The 21,057-nt window shown below is 42.7% G+C and overlaps 1 protein-coding gene across 1 annotated transcript in view; it reads left to right on the forward strand.

The window, feature by feature from the left end:
• LOC147029798 (thrombospondin type-1 domain-containing protein 7A-like) overlaps nucleotides 1–21,057 on the forward strand; it is an 879,531-nt gene that overhangs the window by 498,126 nt on the left and 360,348 nt on the right. Inside the window, exons 4-5 of the mRNA XM_085872138.1 lie at nucleotides 3,312–4,248; nucleotides 18,939–19,202. Of these exons, the coding sequence (XP_085728264.1) occupies nucleotides 3,312–4,248; nucleotides 18,939–19,202 (1,201 nt within the window). The remainder of the gene's footprint in view (nucleotides 1–3,311; nucleotides 4,249–18,938; nucleotides 19,203–21,057) is intronic.

Genomic DNA, 21,057 nt, shown 5'->3' on the forward strand with positions numbered 1-21,057 from the left:
TGCAAGAAATCATTGAAAGTTTTTACCTGGCTGTGATGTTTGCTTCCATGTAATAAAACTGGGAATGTAAGTGCACCTTGTGACCTGAAAGATACTTCTTGAATGTGTGTGATGAGAGCGTTAACAAAGTGACCTGTTAATGTGATGTATATGATATATATTTTATTGATTATCCCATATTGGAACGAGAATGGCACTCGTTTGAGCGCATACCTCCACCACGTAATGCCCGATCCATGAGAATATATCGGGCCCAATGCATTTTGAAATATCATGCTGTGCAGAACAATATCGTTTTTGGCCCGATCTCTCAATGGCGAAGAATCACTTTAAAAAATAAATAAACCTCCTATCCAGATCCAGATCTTCACCAAAAATCGAATCAATTCGTCCTTGTTACACACACAACCTGTCCACCAAGTTTTGTCTGAATCCGTCCACAACTTTTTGAGATATCGGTTGAGCCCCATCTCTCAATGGTGAAAAATCAATTAAAAATTATCGAATCCAGATTCGGATCTTCACCAAAATCTAATCAGGTCGTCCTTATCACATATCCAACCTCACCACCAAATTTTATCTCAATCCATCCGTAACTTTTTTTGAGATATCCTGCACACAAACAGACAGACAGAGAGGGGTGAAAACCGAACCTCCTAACACGTTCGGTGGAAGAGGTAATAATGTATGTATGTAGATTAGGGCTGTCCAATGTCCATATTTTATTTTTTTCGGAAATTTCAAGGGGCTAACCCTAATTTGGGTTATTTATGAGAAAAACAAAATCAAAAAATATGAACCCGAAAAAAAAAATTTTAGGGGTTGCTACCGTCCATCGAAATTTGAAAAAAAAAGAAATTCATTTTATATTTTTCTTTTTTTTTTAAACTTATGCCAAAATGACATTAACATGTAATGTGTGATGTTTTCTGGTGCATTAGAATCTGAAATACTGCAGAAAAATATTGTTGAACTTGGCAAGATTTTTCCAGTGCATCTCAGTGAAACTTGAAAAGTCTTAAAAATCAAGATTTTATGTATTTTTCGCGTTGTTCGAACTCCGTAGTTTGCAGACAGAGTCTTTGAACAGACGGGACAAGAGCTTATAGTTCACTTGTTCAAAGTTGATTTCTTACAGTCCAGGAATCGTTTTCGGTGATCAGTTACCGCTTGTAATAGGTACTGCTTTTGCTCCTCATCGTCCGTAATAAGACTGTTGTACTCAGTCGCCAGGGCTACAGCACGCTCTGCACAGTCATTCACAACATTCAGCTTGCTGACGATAGTACGGCTCTGTACGAAACTATCTTCAGTTTCCCATTGATCCGGGTCTTTGTGCAGAAAGTCAGAGTTCAAATGCAGTACATCAAAAAAAAACTTCTGCCTCTCGGAAATGCGAAATCTTCCAGTTTTCGCCACATGATATCTTTCTGGTGAACACCAGCTCTTTTCGGTGCTTCATCATCGTCATCGTCTTGTTCTTTTAGAGTTTGAGATATTTTTCTTTTTGTCTCAATTGACACGTTTCGGTCAAATAGACATAATGGTATCAGTTCTACCGATAAATACCACAACTGTCCCAGCAACTTTTTCACCGTTGCCTTAGATATATCAACGTTCACTTTGGAATATTTATCCATTCGCTTTAACAATGTCAGGTCTGAATCAGTATATATTCTGAAACGACAGAATAGTTATCATTAGTTCACGAAATGCAATTTCACTAAATGCCTGAATGACCGGATACCAGACCTGAAATTGACGTCAGTCAGTCAGTCACTGACTGACGGACTCAGTGATTCAATGGAGTAATAAGCAGACAATACAACAGATCTAAACAATAAATATCTCATACGTACAACAAGCCGTGTCAGTCCAAGAACAAAAGATATAATTTCATGTTGAAAATGGAAAATTTCCTCATTTTTGAGCTACGTTTCGGGACATATGTAACACTTTTTGGGGATCAAAAACATTTTTTTTCGTGTTATTCACGTTCGAACCAACCAGAAAGCACGCAAAAATTTCACGAAAAATACAAAAATGCAAATAAACATTAAAATGCACTTTTTTTTTTACAATTTTTGTAAAAAAATTTTTACAATTGACCTACAATTTTTTTACAATTATTGCCCCCTGACAATTTTTTTTCGGGTTCATATTTTTTTTCATATATTTTCTTCTCATAAATATCAACCTAAATTCGGGTTAGCCCCTTGAAATTTCTGAAATGAATGAAATAAGGACAGACCGAATGTACATTGTTTCATGTTTCCAGTGGATGATGCATCTGTATTATTGATTGCATCTACATGATGAAATTAAACACAAAATTGGGTTGCTTGTGTGCATGGAATGCTTTCAATTATGCATTTTGGAAGGCTCGAAGGAAGATTTAAAATGTTTTGATTATCTCATCATGGTTAGAAAAATGGCTTTAAATAAGTTTGCTGTTATTTATATTTCTGTTCTCATCTTCATAAATATGTTATGATGACCTTTCCTGTGCAATCCCAACAGATAATTATAATCAGGTGTATGCTCACACGAAGGGTAGAGTTTCGTGCTCTTCACGGTATTACGCGCCATTTATTTTGTGCTTTAAATCCAGAAAACATCGATATCTGCAACATAATGCAGAACTCATACTCTACAAGATGTGTGTGATGGCATCAATCATGAAGCAATATTCCACAACAACTATATGGGACAATGAAACAGGTTTATCAGAAACCTGTCACCGAATGGCATATTGGAACCAACTTTCACTGTGCAGTCACTATCTCAAATTTTACTTCCATTAAGACATTAAAATCAACCATTTCTCACATTCTGATGCAGAATGGAGAAGTTTCTAGCCCTGGTAATTGTGGAATGTTTTTCACACTTCTCTATCATGCAAAAGCAATTGGACATGTACTCGTATTTGCCTGGTGCGTTATTTTGAAGAATAATTTTGCAATACATGTTTCTCAGTGGGGTTTATTGCTCACGGGAACATTTTAAACATTGACGTAAAATACTTTTAATGTCTCTCTGAATAATAATCATGGAAATTTATGGAAAAACAAAAATATTTTGCCTTTATATTTCCTTTGACTTGAATGAAATATGATTTTTTTTTTCTGTTGGAGCTAATAGAAATCTGTGCCTAAGGGTTCGTTATTGAAAATTTCCATCATGTTTCCAGTGTGTGGCAAACCAAAATTTATGACATCGAACGCAATCAAAATGTTTAAACACGACTGCCTTATTTAAAAGGCCAGACAATTCTGATTTCATTTGACTCACAATGGATTATGCATTTGCAGGCTCCTGGGAGCAGTGTGTGGGTGATGGCTGTGGGCCTGGTGGAGTTCAGGTGCGAAAAGTGTGGTGCGTACACCGTGAGGGCTGGACCACTTTACGTTCCAAATGCCTCAAAGCTGAAATAGAAGGTGTTTTGGAGCGGCCCACAGTGCGGCGTTCTTGCTTTCAAGTGTGTGCTGAACATCGTCGATTAGTGGAATGGCAACCTGGGCCTTGGATGGAATGTAGGCCCCACCAGGTACCTGATCTGAAGTCTGAGTATCCTGACTGTGGCAGCCAGGATGGCTGGCCTGGTTGGCAACGAAGGATGACGGGCTGTGTATGGCGAGCTGATGGCGTACCAGTGCCTGATGAAGTGTGTGCTTCTTTCCACGAACGTCCTTTGCAGCGCCAACAATGCTCAGCCCCTTGCCCCAGTGACTGTGTTGTGTCAGAGTTTACACCATGGTCGAACTGCAGTCATTTTTGTGACAGTGAAGACAATAGCAGTACAGGTTTCCAGATTCGGACTCGAGCAGTGTTGGTTCCCCCGACACATGGTGGTGCAGCCTGCCAAAACCTTACTGAAATCCAGCCATGTTTTTCAGTATCAAATTGTGGTTTATACAGCAGTAATGGCAGTAGAGTTGGTGACAGTTCAGAGAGCTTCGCATACAGCTTGCGTGTTAGTCGCTGGAGTGAGTGTATGCCCATGCACCCTACCGCGAGAATTCAGAGAAAGTCACGCTACTTGGGGCAACATGATGCAAATGTTCACGGCGGTACAAATAATGAAACTGATAAAGTCCACGTGAGGGGGCACCCCAAGAGCCATCACAAATCTGGCCGGCATTCAGGCAGAACTCATAATCGGAAGAGACCATCCCGTCACGTTCGAGTTGGCTATCGCAGCCGACAGGTCGAGTGTGTGAGGAGTGATGGCAAGATTGTACCATTACTGTGAGTACAGACAATGATTTACAACTGTGAGTGCTTGTTTATTTAATGTCGAGATGACCCTTCAGAACTAATGTTTATTGAATTTTTAGAATACATAATTTGTCAACAACTGTTCACTTTATTGGGTCTCAGGAAAATCTGTCTTCAGAAATGTCAGACTAATTGTCAATTGAACTTGTGCATTTTTTTGCTTTAGTTCATCATTATGGAGATGAATATCCAAGGGTTTTTATTTTTTTCTCAACTGTGTTATGATGAGAGAGACCAGGACTGTGTATGGGTAGCTACAAGAGAACCATCAATGTGAAAACCTCAACATGCATCCCTTCTATGATCCTCACTTTGGCTTCACTAATATTATTCCACATTGGGATTGCTGCTTCGCTTTTGTCAACAATAATGTCAACAATCACTCATGTCGATAATCTCCACCGACAAAGCCTTCATCCACAGCTTGATGAAGTACAGTACTGCTCTCCCTTCTGGGCTGGTGCCTCTGCCTCAAAATTTGCTCATCTTGATGGGTGCATGCACACAGTCTGCCAGCAACCTCCTTCCAGTCAAGTCAGGTCAGGTATGGGAGCATGAGCCACAGCAGCGCGTCGCTGCATGCACTTTCCACCGGTACTCCAGGGGCCTCCATCTGGCCATCCCCCAGGCAGATGCCAGGCCCATCCCCATCTCCTTGAGATGCTGATCAATCTGCTGCAACTATGAGGCATGTGGTCGGCCCACTGGCCTCCTCCACTCATGAGACTTCCTCGCTGAGAGAATCTGGTGAGCAGGATCAGCGTCAGGAAAACGAGCCACATGTCCATACAGCCATAGCTGACGCTCGCGGACTATGCAGGAAACAAATCTCATTTGAGTCTCTCTCAGCAACCGCTCGTTGGAAACAAAGTCCGACCAGTGATAGCCAAGGATTCTATGAAGAGACCTGCTACCAAAGGAATTAAGTCTCCATCTCAAATCCTTGGTCAGAGTCCAAGACTCTCATGCATAGAGCAAGACTGGAAGCACCAAGGACCTGAAGACTAGGACTTTCGTCTTCCTCCACAGGTACTGGCAGCACCACACCCCATTATCCAGTGAATCCATGACTCCCCAGGCCCGACCCAGACGTCGATTGACCTCTGACTCACAGCCAGCAGAGACATGAATATCACTGCCAAGGTAAGTGAATCTCTCCACGACCTCAACATCCTCATCACAAACAGACACAGACAGGACAGCAGCATCCAAGATGTCATTGAAAGCCTGCATCTTAGTTTTGACCCAGGAAATCCGTAATCCCAGTGGCTCCGACTCCTCATTCAGCACCTTGAGTGCCCCCAAAAGGATATGTAAAGTCTCCGCAAAGATGACTGCATCATCTGCGAAATCAAGGTCAGAGATCTTGACATTCCCAAACAATGCACCACAGCTTGATCTCTCTGACATCCTCCCCAAAATCCAGTCCATACAAGTGCTGAAAAGTGTGGGACCCAGTACACACCCCTGACTAACTCCAGTAACAACTGGAAATAAGTCAGATATGGTGCCACCACATCTCACAGCACTCTCAGTACCAGAGTAGAGTTCAGACGTCAGATCGCTCAGTTTTGGTGGCACCCCACGAAGACCTAGAATCTTCCAGAGGGCATCCAGATTCACTGAATCAAACGCATTACAGAGATCACCATAGGCTGCAAGCAGCCCCTGCCGAAACTCTCATCTGCGTTCGGTGAGGACACGAAGAGCAAGGATACGTTCAATCGTTGACCGCTTTGGTGTTAAGCCTGACTGCTCTGGATGCTGGTGCTCAAGCAGATGGTGGCGAACCCTCTCAAGAATTATCCGAGCAAAGACCTTGCCTGGTACTGAGAGCAGCGTCACCCCTCGGTAGTTGTTGCAGTCTTGGCGATCACCATTCCATTTCCAGAGAGAGACACCAAGGCCCCTCTTCCAGTCAGTTGGGATGATGCCTGTGTTCCAGGCAGACAACAGAACTCCATGCAATGACACGAGTGCAGCATTTCCACCAGCGTTGAGAAGTTCAGCATGGATGCCACAGATCCCTGGAGCTTTACCCCATTTCAAACGGTTCCCCGCAGCCTCTTTCCTTAAGCCAAGGTGGACCACAGTTTGTTGGAGGGCCAGCAACGGTTATTGTAACACCCCTGAGGTCTACCCAGACAGCTGGTGGATCAGCCTGGTACAACCGCTCAATGTAACCGGCCCAGCGGGCCTTCATTTCGGACTCCTCTGTCAAGAGCCTACCACCTTATGCTCTAACTGCAGTACACCGAGGGATGGGCTTGGATTAACGCAATGCATGAATTCCCCTGTAAGCAGGACGAGAATCACTTGACCACAGGTGATGCTCTACCCCCTCACAGATTCCTCGCACATGGGCCTCCTTGTCCACCCTAAGCGCACGTACATTCTTACGCCTCAGCTCCCTGAACAACTCAGTTCTGCCATTCAGCCTGGCCCTGCAACTCTGGTCAATGGTATCCAGTGTCCCTTGAGAGACAAAATTCTTCTTTGCCCAATGGTGAATTCCAAGCCATCCACCGGCAACATCAAGCACGGTGGTATTGAAGGCACTCCACAACTCTTCAGGTCCTCCCAAAGTACCCACACCTCCAAAATCTCCACTCAGTCTGTTCGCAAACTCCTCAGCTACTCTCTCATCCCTGAGCTTGGCAACATCCAGCCGAGGCTGGGATGGTACCATTCTCCAGGATTTAAGGTGCAACTTAAGAGTTGCTACAACAAGCCTGTGGTCAGTATTGAGGAACTGAGCACTCCGGTAGACCCTGCAGTTCTGGATCATCCTCCAGCAACCATCAACGAGGACATGGTCAATCTCCTTTGCCACAACGCCAGCATTGGAATACCAAGCCCAGCGATGAGCTTGTGGGCGCTGAAACCATGAACCAGCCACCCTAAGTCCATGACTTCTTGCAAAGTCAAGGAAATTAGTGCTATTCTGGTTCACAGTGCTTGACCCATCGGGACCAACACACGTCTCATAACCGTCCCTATCAGTTCCAGTCGATGCATTGAAATCCCCCAAGACTAGAAGTGTATCTCGTCTGGGGCACTGATCAACCACAGACTCGAGTGTGGCGTAGAATGTGTCCTTCAGGGTGAGGTCACTCGCCTCAGTCGGAGCATTAACAGAGACCAGGGAAATGACAGCGAAGGAGTGACGAATCCTTAGACTCATAATAATACGCTTGTTGACTGGTGTTACCTCAATTATCATTGGAGTCAGCTTATTGGACACAGCTACAGCAACTCCTTGGGCATGGTAACCGTCAGAGCGACCAGACCAATAGTATGTGTAACCATGCACCATGACCTCGCCGCAATCCGGTCTCCGAACCTCAGAGAGTGCTGCAATACCGATGTCCAAACGCTTGAGCTCAGATGATAACAGAGCCAGGTGATCGTCCTCTCTTCGGGATCGGACATTTCAGACACCCACCCGAAAGGACTGCCTCAAGTTATCCCAAGGAGACTGCCGTCTGGTGGACGACACCTCAGCACTACCCTGACACACTCTCCCGCAATCTGACCCAGGAATGTTACCCCGTGGTTTCCCTCCTTTCATCAAAGATTGAGGGTCCCGAAGGCTTTGCCCCAATCCCGTCATCCGGTGTGCTGCCCATGCGAAGGGAAGCTGCACAGGAGGTACTCCCACGGAGTGGGTTTTCAGATTTCTTTGCGTTTTTGTGTTTTGCGGAATGAAGGGTTTTACGGTGGCCGGAGTGCAAATCCTGCCACCAACCTCCTAATAAGAAGTAACCCAACTGCAGGAGGACGTCCGCAGACACAGTTGGGGAGGACGTCTTTCCAGTGAAACTTCCAAAATCCAGAATCACTGCTTAAAACAGAATCACACTCCAAAAACGTGAAGCCCACCAACAGTCTGTCCAAGTCCAGACATGCCATCCATAAATTTTAGCTTGGCACTCATCTCCATTCATCTATCCCACTCTTCTCTTCCTATGGAACCATCCTTCTGCATGTTTTGTTGATTTAAAGATTGCTCCCAAATGCCCTCTCATCTTCCCATTTCTACCTTCGAGCTTTCCTCTACCTCTTGAAAACCTGTCCTCTCTGGACCTGAAATTCCTCCTCTCATGCATCCATGTCTTCTCGTGTCCTGCTTCCACTTCACCAACTTTGTTTCTGTTCACACTTTTCCCTTCGTTGTTTCACTCTTCCAAGAGCCTTAACTATTCATTTTTTAAACTGTTTCCTTCGAGGGATTGGTGTAGTGGAAAGGCTTACTTTAAGCCCTGGAGGGGAGGGAGTGCATTTTAACTACCTCTGGAGGAAAGTTCCACAAGAAGGGAACCACCTCTTATTTTGGTTTCTCTCCAACCTGCTCTTGCATCATCAAATATCAGGTGAAGACTGATTTTTATTTTTGAAGAAGTGATGTCCTTTCTCGGGCATGGAAAAGGAATAGGAAGATCACGTGCTTTTTGATACAGGATATCGTTGGGCAAGCTCATTTAAATAGCAAAACTTATCTCTTCAACAAAAAATCATCCATTTAATTACCTGATTGTTTGCTGCAAACAGTGATGCCAAATTCCAGCAAAATTTTCATTTTGATGATTTTATAGAAAACACAAACATGGATACAGATGTAAAGGTTCAACGCAGGTGTTTCAGTTTAATTTAGCTGAGGTTGAAGGTGTGGAAGAGTATGGTTGTCAAAGAGCAGTTGTGAAGATCCACAAAGTAGACATCTGTTTCGGGCATTTTTTGTTCAAGATGAAAGCTGTTACAAGATGAAAGAAAGAGACGGGATAAAAAGGCAACACTAAGGCAGCGGGACAACAATTGGACATGATCACCAATGAAATGAACAAACAGGAAAAGAGGACAGAGGAGGCAATGGGGGCAGTGCTACCTGTGTGACATCACAACATGGCTGTGCAGCGTGTTATTTGTGGAGCTGAATGGTCTTCATTGGTGCTTAAGGCTGGTGAGCCTGGTGGAGTTTTGGGGCCCCTTTGTGAACGTGCTGCCACAGATGTTCGCTGAAGAAGTCAACTGGGGCCGTATGGTTGCCTTCTTGCATGTTCTGTAGCATGCTGTGTGCAGAGAGTGCCGAGGTAGCCGCACCCGTGCACATGGACTCGCTCACTTGATGTATGTCTGACTACCTGGAGAATGAGCTTCAGCCTTGAATTGATGTTTACGGCAGCTGCCACCTTCCATCTCTTGCTGGAGAGCTGTTCTTGCTGCTGGTGGTGCTTTTCTGCAGTTGGGGCAAGGCCAAGGCTGTGATACTTCTCACATGCTTCACATGACTTTAGTTAGGCCAAGGGCAGCTGCTCGGCTAGTTTTCCGAGTGGCTAGGGTGGCGGCCAGGGCTGGTAGGGCACCTGCCCTGTTTCTTTTTCAACACAGGCACTGCATTGTTGCAACTGAGACCATAATTGTCATGCAATATAATTGATATTTTTGTATTGCTGAGGATATTGGAAGTGGTGACGGTGCAGTGGGGCAGGTGGTGGTGACGGTGCAGTGGGGCAGGTGGTGGTGACCGTGCAGTGGGGGCAGGTGGTGGTGATGCTGCAGCGGGAGCAGGCAGGCGGTGGTGATGGTGTAGCTGGTGCAGGCAAGCAATTGTGATGGTGCAGTGAAGGCAGGCAGTGGTGATTTTGCAGCGCGGGCAGGCAGTGGTGATGGTGCAATGGGTGCGGGCAGTGGTGGAGGTGCATCAAGGGCAGGCAGTGGTGGAGGTGCAGCGAGGGCTGGTAGTAGTGGAGGTGCAACAGGTACAGGCAGTAGTGACTGTGCAGCAGGTGTAGGCAGTCATGCAGCATGTGTAGGGATTGGTGAAGGTGCAGCAATAGAAATTGGTAGAAATGAGGTATGGGAGACAGTTTTTGTGGGTGATGAGATGATTAAATATGTATATTCTTCATGCTGCAGGATTTTTTTGAAGGGGGCAGTTTTGAAGGAGCAGGAGTTAGGGACATTAAAGGAAGGGTAAACGATATTGTATCAGGTCATGGCAGGAAGAAGTTGGTTGTCGTACACCTTGGTGCGAATGATGAAGGGAAAGTTTACTCAGAGGTTTTGAAAAATAGATACAGGATATTGGGTAAGCGGCTGAAAGCAAAGGGTTGTGAGGTCATGTTTTCTGGGATTCTCCTAGGATGAGGAAATGATACAGAAATTATGAGCAGAGTAATAGATGTCAACCAATGGCTGGAAGAATGGTGTAGGGAGGAAGGTTTTTTACATTTATGAAGCAGTGGGAATCATCAAGGGGACAAAGGGAGTGCTTCCAGAATGATGGCCATATGTTAAATAGAAAGGGGGCAGCAAGGTTTGCAGTGGGAATTGAGGAAGCCATTCAGGCTTTTTTAGGTCAGCAGAGGGTGGGGAAGGTATTAAGGAAGGAAGTGATGAAGTAATTGTGATGAGTAAGGCCAGGCAAGAAAATAGAATTTCAGGAAGGGAAAAGTTAAATATATTCTTCTCCAATGCCAGAAGTTTAAATAAGAAGATGGAAGAGCTGGAAGCCAAAGAAGATAGCGAGGAGTACGATATAGTTGCAGTGAGTGAGACATAGTTTGAGGAGGAGAGTAACTGGAGGACAGGATTACAAGGCTACAAGGTGTATCGGTGTGATAGGAAGGAGAGAATTGGAGGAGGAGTTGCAATCTGGGTAAAGGACAGCATTGTATCAAGAGAAAGGGATGACGTTAAGGAAGGAATAAATGTTGAGGATTCTGTATGGGTGGAGATTAGAGATTATAAAAACAGTAAGATACTGGTAGGATGCTTTTATAGGGCTCCAGGTGGGAAGGAAGAGGAGGAAGTAGGAGTACATGAGGAATTCAAAAGGGCATGTGGTGAGGGAATAGTATTGATTATAGGGGGATTTTAACTTGTCAGGGATAGATTGGGTCCAGGAACAGGGAAAGGGCAGAGCAGATGAACATTTCCTAGTTTTAGTCCAGATTTGCTTATTAACCCAGTTTGTGGATAAGCCCATGAGGGGGAGTGCAGTGTTAGACCTCCTTTTAAGTAACAATCCCAATATGATGGAGGAGGTGGAGGTAGGGGAGCATTTCAGAGCAAGTGACCATAACATTGTGTGTGCAAAGATTCTGTTCAGGGTTAGATTTCAGTATAGTCGAGTAAGGATATTAGACTTCAGGAAGGCAAACCTTGAGGGTATGAGGATGAGTTGGCTGATGTAGATTGGGAGAATCCAACAACAGGACAATCAGCATCAGAAAAATGGGAAACCTTCAAGGAGCAAATGTGTGGAGTGCAGAGTAAGCACATTCCAAGGAGGTGTAAAACTAGAAACAGAAAGAGACCAGGGTGGTTGAGCAGTGAGATAAGGAACGCTATTAAGGAAAAGCAGAAGGCATTTATAAGGTTTAAAATAACAGGATTGGAGTTAGATTTATATCACCATCGGAGTAAGTCGAGGCAAGTTAAGAAAATAACTCGGAAAACCAAAAGAGAGTTTGAGAAGGACATGGCGACGAATATTAAACATAATAGCAAGGCTTTCTTTAAGTGTATCAAGGGAAAGGAACAGGTTAGGACCAGTGTGGGCCCATTGACGCTTGGCACCGTGAGAGTGGTTATTGATGAAAGTGAGATGGCAGGCTTATTATACAGATATTTTGCTTCAACTTTTACAAAACAACACTCAGGAGAATTGCCAATAGCTGAGAGTATCTATTGAGGATGCAGTGTCTGATTGGGTGGATGAGAGAAAGGTAGTGGACATAGTATATCTCGACTTTAAGAAGGCATTTGATAAGGTACCACATCGGAGATTGTTAGCTAAACTGAGGGCTTGTGGAGTGGCTGGTCAGGTGGCTAATTGGATTTCAAACTGTCTTAGTGGTGGGAAGCAAAGAGTGGTTGTGAGTGGGAGGATGTCTTGCTGGGAGGATGTATCACAGGGATCAGTACTCAGACCATTACGATTCATGAGTTACATCAATGATTTGGAGAGTGGGGTGTAGTAGAATTTCCAAATTTTGCAGATGGCACAAAGCTTGAAGGTAAAGTCGATCGCAGAGGGGATGGTGATCAGATACAGGAAAGTATTGATACTTGCATAGATTGGGCAAAAGACTGGCAGATGGAATTTAACCTGAGCAAGTGTAAGGTGTTGGGGATGGGAAAGAACAATGAAAATAGAGATTACATGATGCAAGGGGTAATTTTGGAGCGTGTCACACAGGAGAAGGATCTGGGGGTTGTAATAGATATGGGAGGTAAGCAGGCAGCACAATGCCAGGCAGCTTTCGGTGAAGCAAATTGGATTTTTATTGAGATGTGAGGATCCTGGTTTCAAATCCCACTCAGCTGTTGAATTAATACCAGGTGAGGTTGACTCTGCCTGTCATCCTTCCGAGGTCGGCAAAATGAGTGCCAGCTTGCTGGTTACCTGCGTCGGAGTGGTGACCAGTCCAGGATGATTGTGCCCGATGACCAAGGAGACTGGTCAGGCCGCACAAATGCTCTGCACAGAGTATGGTCCCAATGGATGGATGGAAATAGGGTCTTAGGTTGTATTCGGAGGGGATTCATTTATATATCAAAAGAGGTGGTTTTAACATTGTACATGAATTTAGTGAGGCCATATCTCGAATATTGTGTGCAGTTTTTATCACCACAACTCAGGAAGGACATGGATGCCATAGAGAGGGTTCAACACAGGTCTGCTGGATTGATTATTGGCCGAGCTCGACTCAGCTATGAAGAACAGCCGAAGGAGACAGGGCTTTATGCACAAGAAAGCATCTGGTCATGAGGAGATAATTTTAGAGATGTTTAAGATAATGAAAGGTGCAGATAAAACAAGTGCAGAAGAATTATTAAACAGAGTAGAGAGTGATAGGACCAAGAGCCGTAGCTTGAGAGTAATGAAGACGACAGTTAAGACGGTAGCAAGGCAGGGGACTTTTACTTAGAGAGTAGTTAATGCAAGGAATGGTCTCCCTGGAAAGGTAGTGACAGCAGAAAAAGTAGATAAGTTTAAGTTAGAATTAGTTAGGTACCTGGAAGTGATGGAGATAGAGGAGTATAGGGATGTTGGCAGGACTTTTTGGTAGTTTGAGCATTGATGGGTGATTGTGTGTATGGAGTCATGTTGGTGGGGGTCTTGTCAAGGGGTGTTGTGTGGTTGATGTGCGTGTGTGTTTTAACCAAGCCCATGCCCCCTCCCCTGAACTAGACAAACTTAAAAAAAACACAAAAAAAACTTTAAATTTTTTTTGTTTTTTGCATTTTCTTCTTTCGATCTTGTGTTGATAAATTGGTGTGGGGATGATGTGGTGCAGCCATCATGGGCTGAATGGCTTCCACCTGGGTCTGATTTCCTTGTATTGCCTTGTATTATCTGCTTGTTTTTATTATTGTAATCATTATTGTCATAAATTATGTTATTTTATCCTTACTGCATTTTATTTATTTTCTATGTCGACCATTTCATTTATGAAGCTTCTCGATGTCATAATTCAAGGGAATCTGATGTGGATCTAATCGGATGAGCATATGGTTAGCAATGCCTTGAGAAGTTTTGCATCTTGTGTAAGCTCAAGAAGAATGGTGTGAAAGTTGGAGATTTAGTAATTATGTGCAAGATGTACATTCACCCTATCTTAGAATTTAGGAGCACCTGGAGGGAGATGAGCTCTCACAATATCCCAAGTTGATGATATCGAGCAAGTCCAAAAAATGCTTTGCGAACGATCATCTTTCAAAATCATCTTCCCTATGCTGACCTTTAACATGCTTTCAATATTTCTTCCCTTGCTGATCATCGTATTAAACTCGTCACACACTTTGCTAAAGGCTGTACTCGTTCCCAGTTGTAATCTCCGCCATTTTCCTCAAACTCAACAATTGACATCTTGACGTAGTTTAAGAAACTCAAAACAAATGTATATCCCGCAAACACGCACACGCTGATACAAACAATCCCATACTCCATTCCTTGCCTATTTGTTCGATATTCCTATCTGAATTATTATTAATTTATTTGTTTATATCATTATAGTCATTAGCCCTTTTAAATCTTGCATGTTCTCTGTAATGTGTTTTGCATTTTTAATTGTTATCTCTCAACTTTTTTTTTCAATTATTGCTTTATTATTAACGTGATGATTTTGGTTCTTTTTTTGTAAATCTTCATTATTTTTCAATTAACTAATTAATTTAGTCTGGTTAAACCTTTTTTGAGTAGCAGAATTTTGATAGTTTTTATTTATATTTATATATTCGTTTTCCCGGTGATGAAGTGAAGGAGTGGTTTTTGTGCAGAGTTAAGTTGGCCTCTTCGATCAGTACCAGCCACAGACAAACTTTTGGTTTTGGATGATTTACACACGTGTTGCCAGGTTCTGGGGGTCGGGTGTTCGGCAAAGTTTGGCAAAGTAAATGCAACAGCAACAGGGAGTTACTCCTTTCGCTTTGTATATACTTTGACTTTGCTGTCACCAACAGCTTTTGCAATATGTCTGACGAGTGGTATTTTACCTGGCAGAACCCTAGATGGAAATGCTGGCACCTGCTGGACAATGTCCTTATGTGAATAAAACACCTATCAGATGTCTGTGTCAATCAAGCAATGCGTTGTGCCAATTGTAGTATGGACCTCAATATTATCAAGTGTGTCCTGAAGCTGTAATCTTCATGAGCCTTGTCTGTGCCAGTCGTCAAGACTGTGACATGTGGAGACCAATGTTAACTTGTCTCAATCATAGACTGACCCATCTTACCCCTATCTATATAATAATGGACTGGTCCCTCTGCAATCCACTGCTGAATGGTTGAATTTAGTCACATCGTTAAGTCGAATGGAGCCTGATGCTCATGCCGAGGAGACCTGTCTCTTTTGTTGAAACTCCAGTGTTGTTCTCAAATACAAATTAAACTTCTTCAAAGCTCATCAAAGAGTATGTGTTTGTTGTTAGTTCAATTGGACTCTGGCTGGTCATGCGGTGTAGCGCCTGGACAGCTTTTGCATCAACACCGAGTGTCATTGGGGTGGCCTCGGTCCATGTCGAAGCAGTGAGCATCCGTGTTGGTCAGCTGACACCTGGAACTCGACGCACCCTGGTCACTATCAATACTATTGGCACTCAGCACACACAGAATTACTGCACTCGGCAATCGACGTGCACACACGGTGATCGGAGGAGGTAGAGGGAATGTTACCAGACGAAGGAAACATTACGTGTTACAAAGACCAAAACACAGCCTTGAAATTTTCAAACTGCACACAGATGAGAGAAGAACCTGTCTGTGCATAGCATTGAGTAATGTTCTAGAGACTGCTCCATTGTTTACAGAAGAATCAACAATTGATGTGTGGATATCTTTCCACTCTTTTGTCTATGCTGCAGCAGAAGTAACATTTGGGTTCCACATGGAGACTAGATTAATGACAATGACTGAGGGATGGAAGAACTGCTTGCTGTTAATGGTACCCCTCCAGGTGCTTCTCACCCTCCAGGTAACCCATATTCTCCGGCTACAATTTGTCGACGCTCAATCAAAGACGAACATCCAACAGGAACGACGATGCATAGAGATGATAGCTGGTGGGCCGAAAAAGCCAATGAAATTCAAGCTCAGGTTGACCGTGGTGACTCTTGAGGCATCTTTCAGTCTCTGAAGGGTGTGTATGGCCCACACCAATTGGTAAGCAGCCCCGTTCTTTCTTCTGATGGCAATGTTCAACTATCGAAGAAGCGATATATTCGGGCACGATGGAAAGAACATGATTCGTTACTGCTCAATCGATCCTCTATAGTCAGTGATGCTGTACTTGCGTTTATACCTCAAAGGCCGATTCACTGGGAGCTTAACACTTTGTCCACTATGAGTGAGCATAATACCGCAGTGCCTGACATGGCAAATAATAGGGCGGCTGGTCTTGATGGAATCCCTGCCGAAGTCTACAATTATGGTGATGATATATTTTGCAGTGCACTGATCAATAGATTTCAACGTTTCTGTGGAATATGGAGAACTTACACTCGATTTTAAGGATCCCTTGATCGTAACTGTCCATAAAAAAGCGAGAAACTGTCAGGACTGCGGAAATTACCACGGCATCTCTCCACTCTCAGTTGCTTATGAGATCCTTGGTGAGGTCATGCTCAAGTGCCTCCAGCCTGTGGTTGAAGTTGAAGACATTACAGTTTGGCTTTTGTATAGGTTGTAGTACTACAGATGTGATGTTTATACTACGACTACGTCAGGAAAAGTCAGCTGAACCAGAACATGCCTCTTTTCATCGTTATTGATTTTTTTCCAAGGCATTTGATTCAATCAGTCGTGTTTGTGGTCCCTGGAATGCCATACATTCAGCCGACACTTTTGCTGAATGGCGAAACACTGAAGATCTTTGACTGCTTTGTGTATCTTGGCAGCGCTGTCGATAATAACTGCAGCCTCGAGAAGGAGCTGGCTACAGAGATTTGTTCGGCCTGTGCTGCTTATATAAGGTGATGCATCCATTTATGTGTGTGCATATGTGCGTTATAATCATGGCCACCAGTAGCTAATTGTATTAACAGGAAATGGTACAAATCCCACTCCTCTCTTCAACAGATATTTCTCATGTACCTATGTTTCCGTGAATCCGATTTTCATTCAGGAACGCAACGATTTTGGTTAACCATCTTGCAATAGCCACTCTATTTTCTCCCTTTTGTTTTCCCCCTTTCGTCTTTCATCTTCATAAACTCATTCGTTCCTCTTTTTTTTTCTCACCTGCGTATCAACTTTTACATTCTCTTCAATCTCATTCTACCCTCCACGTCTTCAAGATAGCTGTTCACTGCCATCTCAGTCATAAACCATGATCTTTTTTATACCCTCGTTAACCCTACCCAAATCCCTGCTGCTTCCAAATTTCCAGTTTTCCCTCCTTGAACTTTCCTTCTGTATCCATCTTGTCCACCCCATGCATGCGTGTTTTGCTTCCTGTTTTTTGTCTGTTTCGTCCTGATCTCTTCAGTGTACTACTAGCTCTTCCACGAGATTCCACTATGCATCCTCAAAAAATGCTGAAAATTCTCTTTAAAAAATGATTTTAATCATAGATTTTGCACTGGCAATGGGCAGGTTAACAGTGCCCTGTGAGCTGAACAGAAACACACACACACACACACACACACACACACACACACACACACACACACACACGGACAAACACACGGCCAAACACACACGGCAAAAAAGGTATAATTTATTCCTCTCAAACGGCGAACTTCAAAATTTGATTTTGAGGATAATTTGACTTTATTGTTGGCTTTTCACCCCTGATCCTTGACCTTTGTTTAGAAATGACCTTTGTATAAAAAGATCTTTCACCCCTATTCCTTGACGTCAGTATAAAAAGATCTTTAACCCCTGATCCTTGACCTCTGTTTTTAAAATGACCTTTGTATAAAAAGATCTTTCACCCCTGATCCTTAAACCTCTGTTTTTAAAATGACCTTTGTATGAAAAGATATTTCACCCCTATTCCTTGACGTCTGTTTTTAAAATGACCTTTGTATAAAAAGATCTTTCACCTCTATTCCTTGACGTCAGTATAAAATGATCTTTCACCCCTAATCCTTGATGTCAGTATAAAATGATCTTTCACCCCTAATCCTTGACCTCTGTTTTTAAAATGACCTTTGTATAAAAAGATCTTTCACCCCTGATCCTTGACCTTTGTATAAAAAGGTATTTTACCTCTGATCCTTGACCTCTGTACAAAAAGATCTTTCACCCCTGATCCTTCACCTCTGTTTTGAAAATGACCTTTGTATGAAAATATCTTTCACCCCTGATCCTTGACCTTTGTATAAAAAGATATTTTACCTCTGATGCTTGACGTCAGTATTAAAAGATCTTTCACCCCTGATCCTTGACGTCAGTATTAAAACATCTTTCACCGCTAATCCTTGACCTCTGTTTTTAAAATGACCTTTGTATAAAAAGATCTTTCACCCCTGAGCCTTGACCTCTGTTTTGAAAATGACCTTTGTATAAAAAGATCTTTCACCCCTATTCCTTGATGTCAGTATAAAATGATCTTTCACCCCTGATCCTTGACCTCTGTTTTTAAAATGACCTTTGTATAAAAAGATCTTTCACCCCTGATCCTTGACGTTTGTATAAAAAGACATTTTACCTCTGATCCTTGACCTCTGTACAAAAATATCTTTCACCCCTGATCCTTCACCTCTGTTTTAAAAATGACCTTTGTATGAAAATATCTTTCACCCCTGATCCTTGACCTTTGTACAAAAATATGTTTTACCCCTGATCCTTGACCTCTGTATAAAAAGATCTTTCATCCCTGATCTTTTACCTGTGTATGTGAAAAATATATAGGGAACAATGTCTGCTCTCACAGAGAAACCAGAACCAACTGATGCCTCTCACCTGGGCAAGCTCAAAATTTCCTTTCATGGATGTGTACTTAGTTCAGTTATCCACCTTTCACCGTTGATCCTTCACCTCTGCATTAAACGAAAAAATATTCAGGAACAGGAGCAGTTCGAGCTGCTGATCGAGATCTCATCGGGTAGATTGAATTTGCTTTGATGAATTTTCCTTTCATTTTGTTTTATTCTAGGATGCTTGAAAATAAGTTTTATCTGTAATCTCTATCCTTGCCGAATCCACAGACGCTGTGGATCTGAGAATCCACCTACTTCTTCACAAGCATGCCTGCTACCACGAGACTGTAGAGTTTCTGCATGGTCTCATTGGGGAGCCTGTTCTCGAACCTGCGTGGAAACATCGCTGAGATCTCTTTCTATCCCTGGGTTTCGTGAGCGCAAGCGATCAATGAAAGTCATTCCACTTGGTGGTGCAAAGGCTTGTCCCACCCTGTTTCAAAGACAGAATTGCACCCACAAAGACAATGTAGGGCTGCCACCTTGTCCATGGTAAGCCATGACCATTCAATTGTTTTGTTGTTTTTGTTTTTTGTTCTGTTACTGTCAAGCTTTATTTGATTTAGGGTTTGGGCTTAATTTGTTTTACAGAATAAATGAGTGATTTCTACTTAAAAGATGTACTCTCCAAACAATTGATAATGATGTTTACTCTCCTGGTAAGTCTATTTAATATGTGCTCGTCAAGGCTTATGGAAGAAACTATTGGCATCTTAAATGTTTTATTACAACCGCTACAAAGCCTATTCGTTTCCCACATGATCTGATGATAATGACCTCTGCCACCGAAGGGGAAGGAGGTTATGTTTTCACTCCTTTCTGTCTCTTTGTTTGTTTGTGTGTTACTTGCAAAATCAAAGATTTTTCAAGAATTTTATCAAAAGGTCAAAAGGTCAACAACTTTGGTGAGATTTCTAAAATCCTCTATTTTCATCCCAATGACTTAACATTTGAAAAGGATTTATATTTCAGGTCACTGAATTCAACGAGCCAATTATTTTTGAGGTAAACACAGACTAAAAGGTCAACATAGGCCAAAGGTCAACAACTTTGGTGGGATTTATAAATTCCTCAATTTTCATCCGATTGACTTGAAATTTAAAGAGGATTTATATCTCACGTCAATGAATTCAAACATCCATTAATTTTTGAGGCCAACATCGACCAAAAGGTCAACGTCGGCCCAAGGTCAACAACTAAGGTGGTATTTCTGAAATTGTCAATTTTCATCCGATTGACTTGAAATTTGAAGAGGATTTATATTTCAGGTCACTGAATTCAACCAACCAATTATTTTGGAGGTCCACATGGGCCAAAAGGTCAACATCGGCCCAAGGTCAACAACGAAGGTGGTAGTTCTAAAATCCTAAATTTTCATCCCATTGACTTGAAATTTGAAGAGGATTTGCATATCTGGTCACTGAATTCAAAAAACCAATTATTTTGGAGGTCCACATAGGCCAAAAGGTCAACATCGGCCAATATTCTAAAAGTGTCATTTTTCATCCGATTCATTTGAAATTTGAAGAGGTGTTGCATATTTGTTCATTGAAATCAACCAGCAATTATTTTTGAGGTCAAATTTGTTTTATGGATTTTGCAAGTCTCCTGTTCTGCACAACGTCTTCTTCTTGTTTGTTTGTTTGTTTGTCTCTTTGTTTGTCTGTATGTGTGCAGGATATCTCAAAAAGTTGTGGATGGAAATTTGAAATTTTGTGGGCAGGTTGCGTGTGTGACAAGTATGAACTGATTAGATTTTGGTAAAGATCTGGATGAGCATCCGGCCCGATTCTTCACCATTGAGAGATTGGGCCAAAGATTATATTATATAGCACGATATCTTAAAAAGTTGTGAACCGATTCGAATGACATTTTGCGGACAGGTTGGGTGTGTCACAAGGATGAACAGCTTCAATTTTGGTTGACGATCCGAATCCGGATCCGGATCTGATAATTTTTTAAGTGATTCTTCACCATTGAGAGATCGGGCTAAACTGATATATAACACGATATCTCAAAAAGTTGCGGACGGATTTGGACGAAACTTGGTAAAAACGTTGGATGTGTGACAAGGAAGATTTCATTCAACTTTGGTGAAGATCCAAATCTGGATCCGGATCTGATTTTTTTTTTTTTTTGTGATTCTTCACTACTGAGAGATCGGGCCAAAAACGATATGTTGAATGATATTTCAAAAATGTTTTGGCCCTGATATGTTCTCATGGATGAGGCATTGCGTGGTGGATGTATGCGCTCTACCGATTGCCCTTCTAGTTTGATGATAAGTATCATCGGATCCCCGAGAAATCATTACAGCATATTGTAAGGGAGCTTCAGTGTTACATGT

This window comes from Eptatretus burgeri, chromosome 3, assembly GCF_056783735.1.
Source record: "Eptatretus burgeri isolate ZD-2024b chromosome 3, Ebu_testis_v1, whole genome shotgun sequence".
NCBI lineage: Eukaryota > Metazoa > Chordata > Myxini > Myxiniformes > Myxinidae > Eptatretus > Eptatretus burgeri.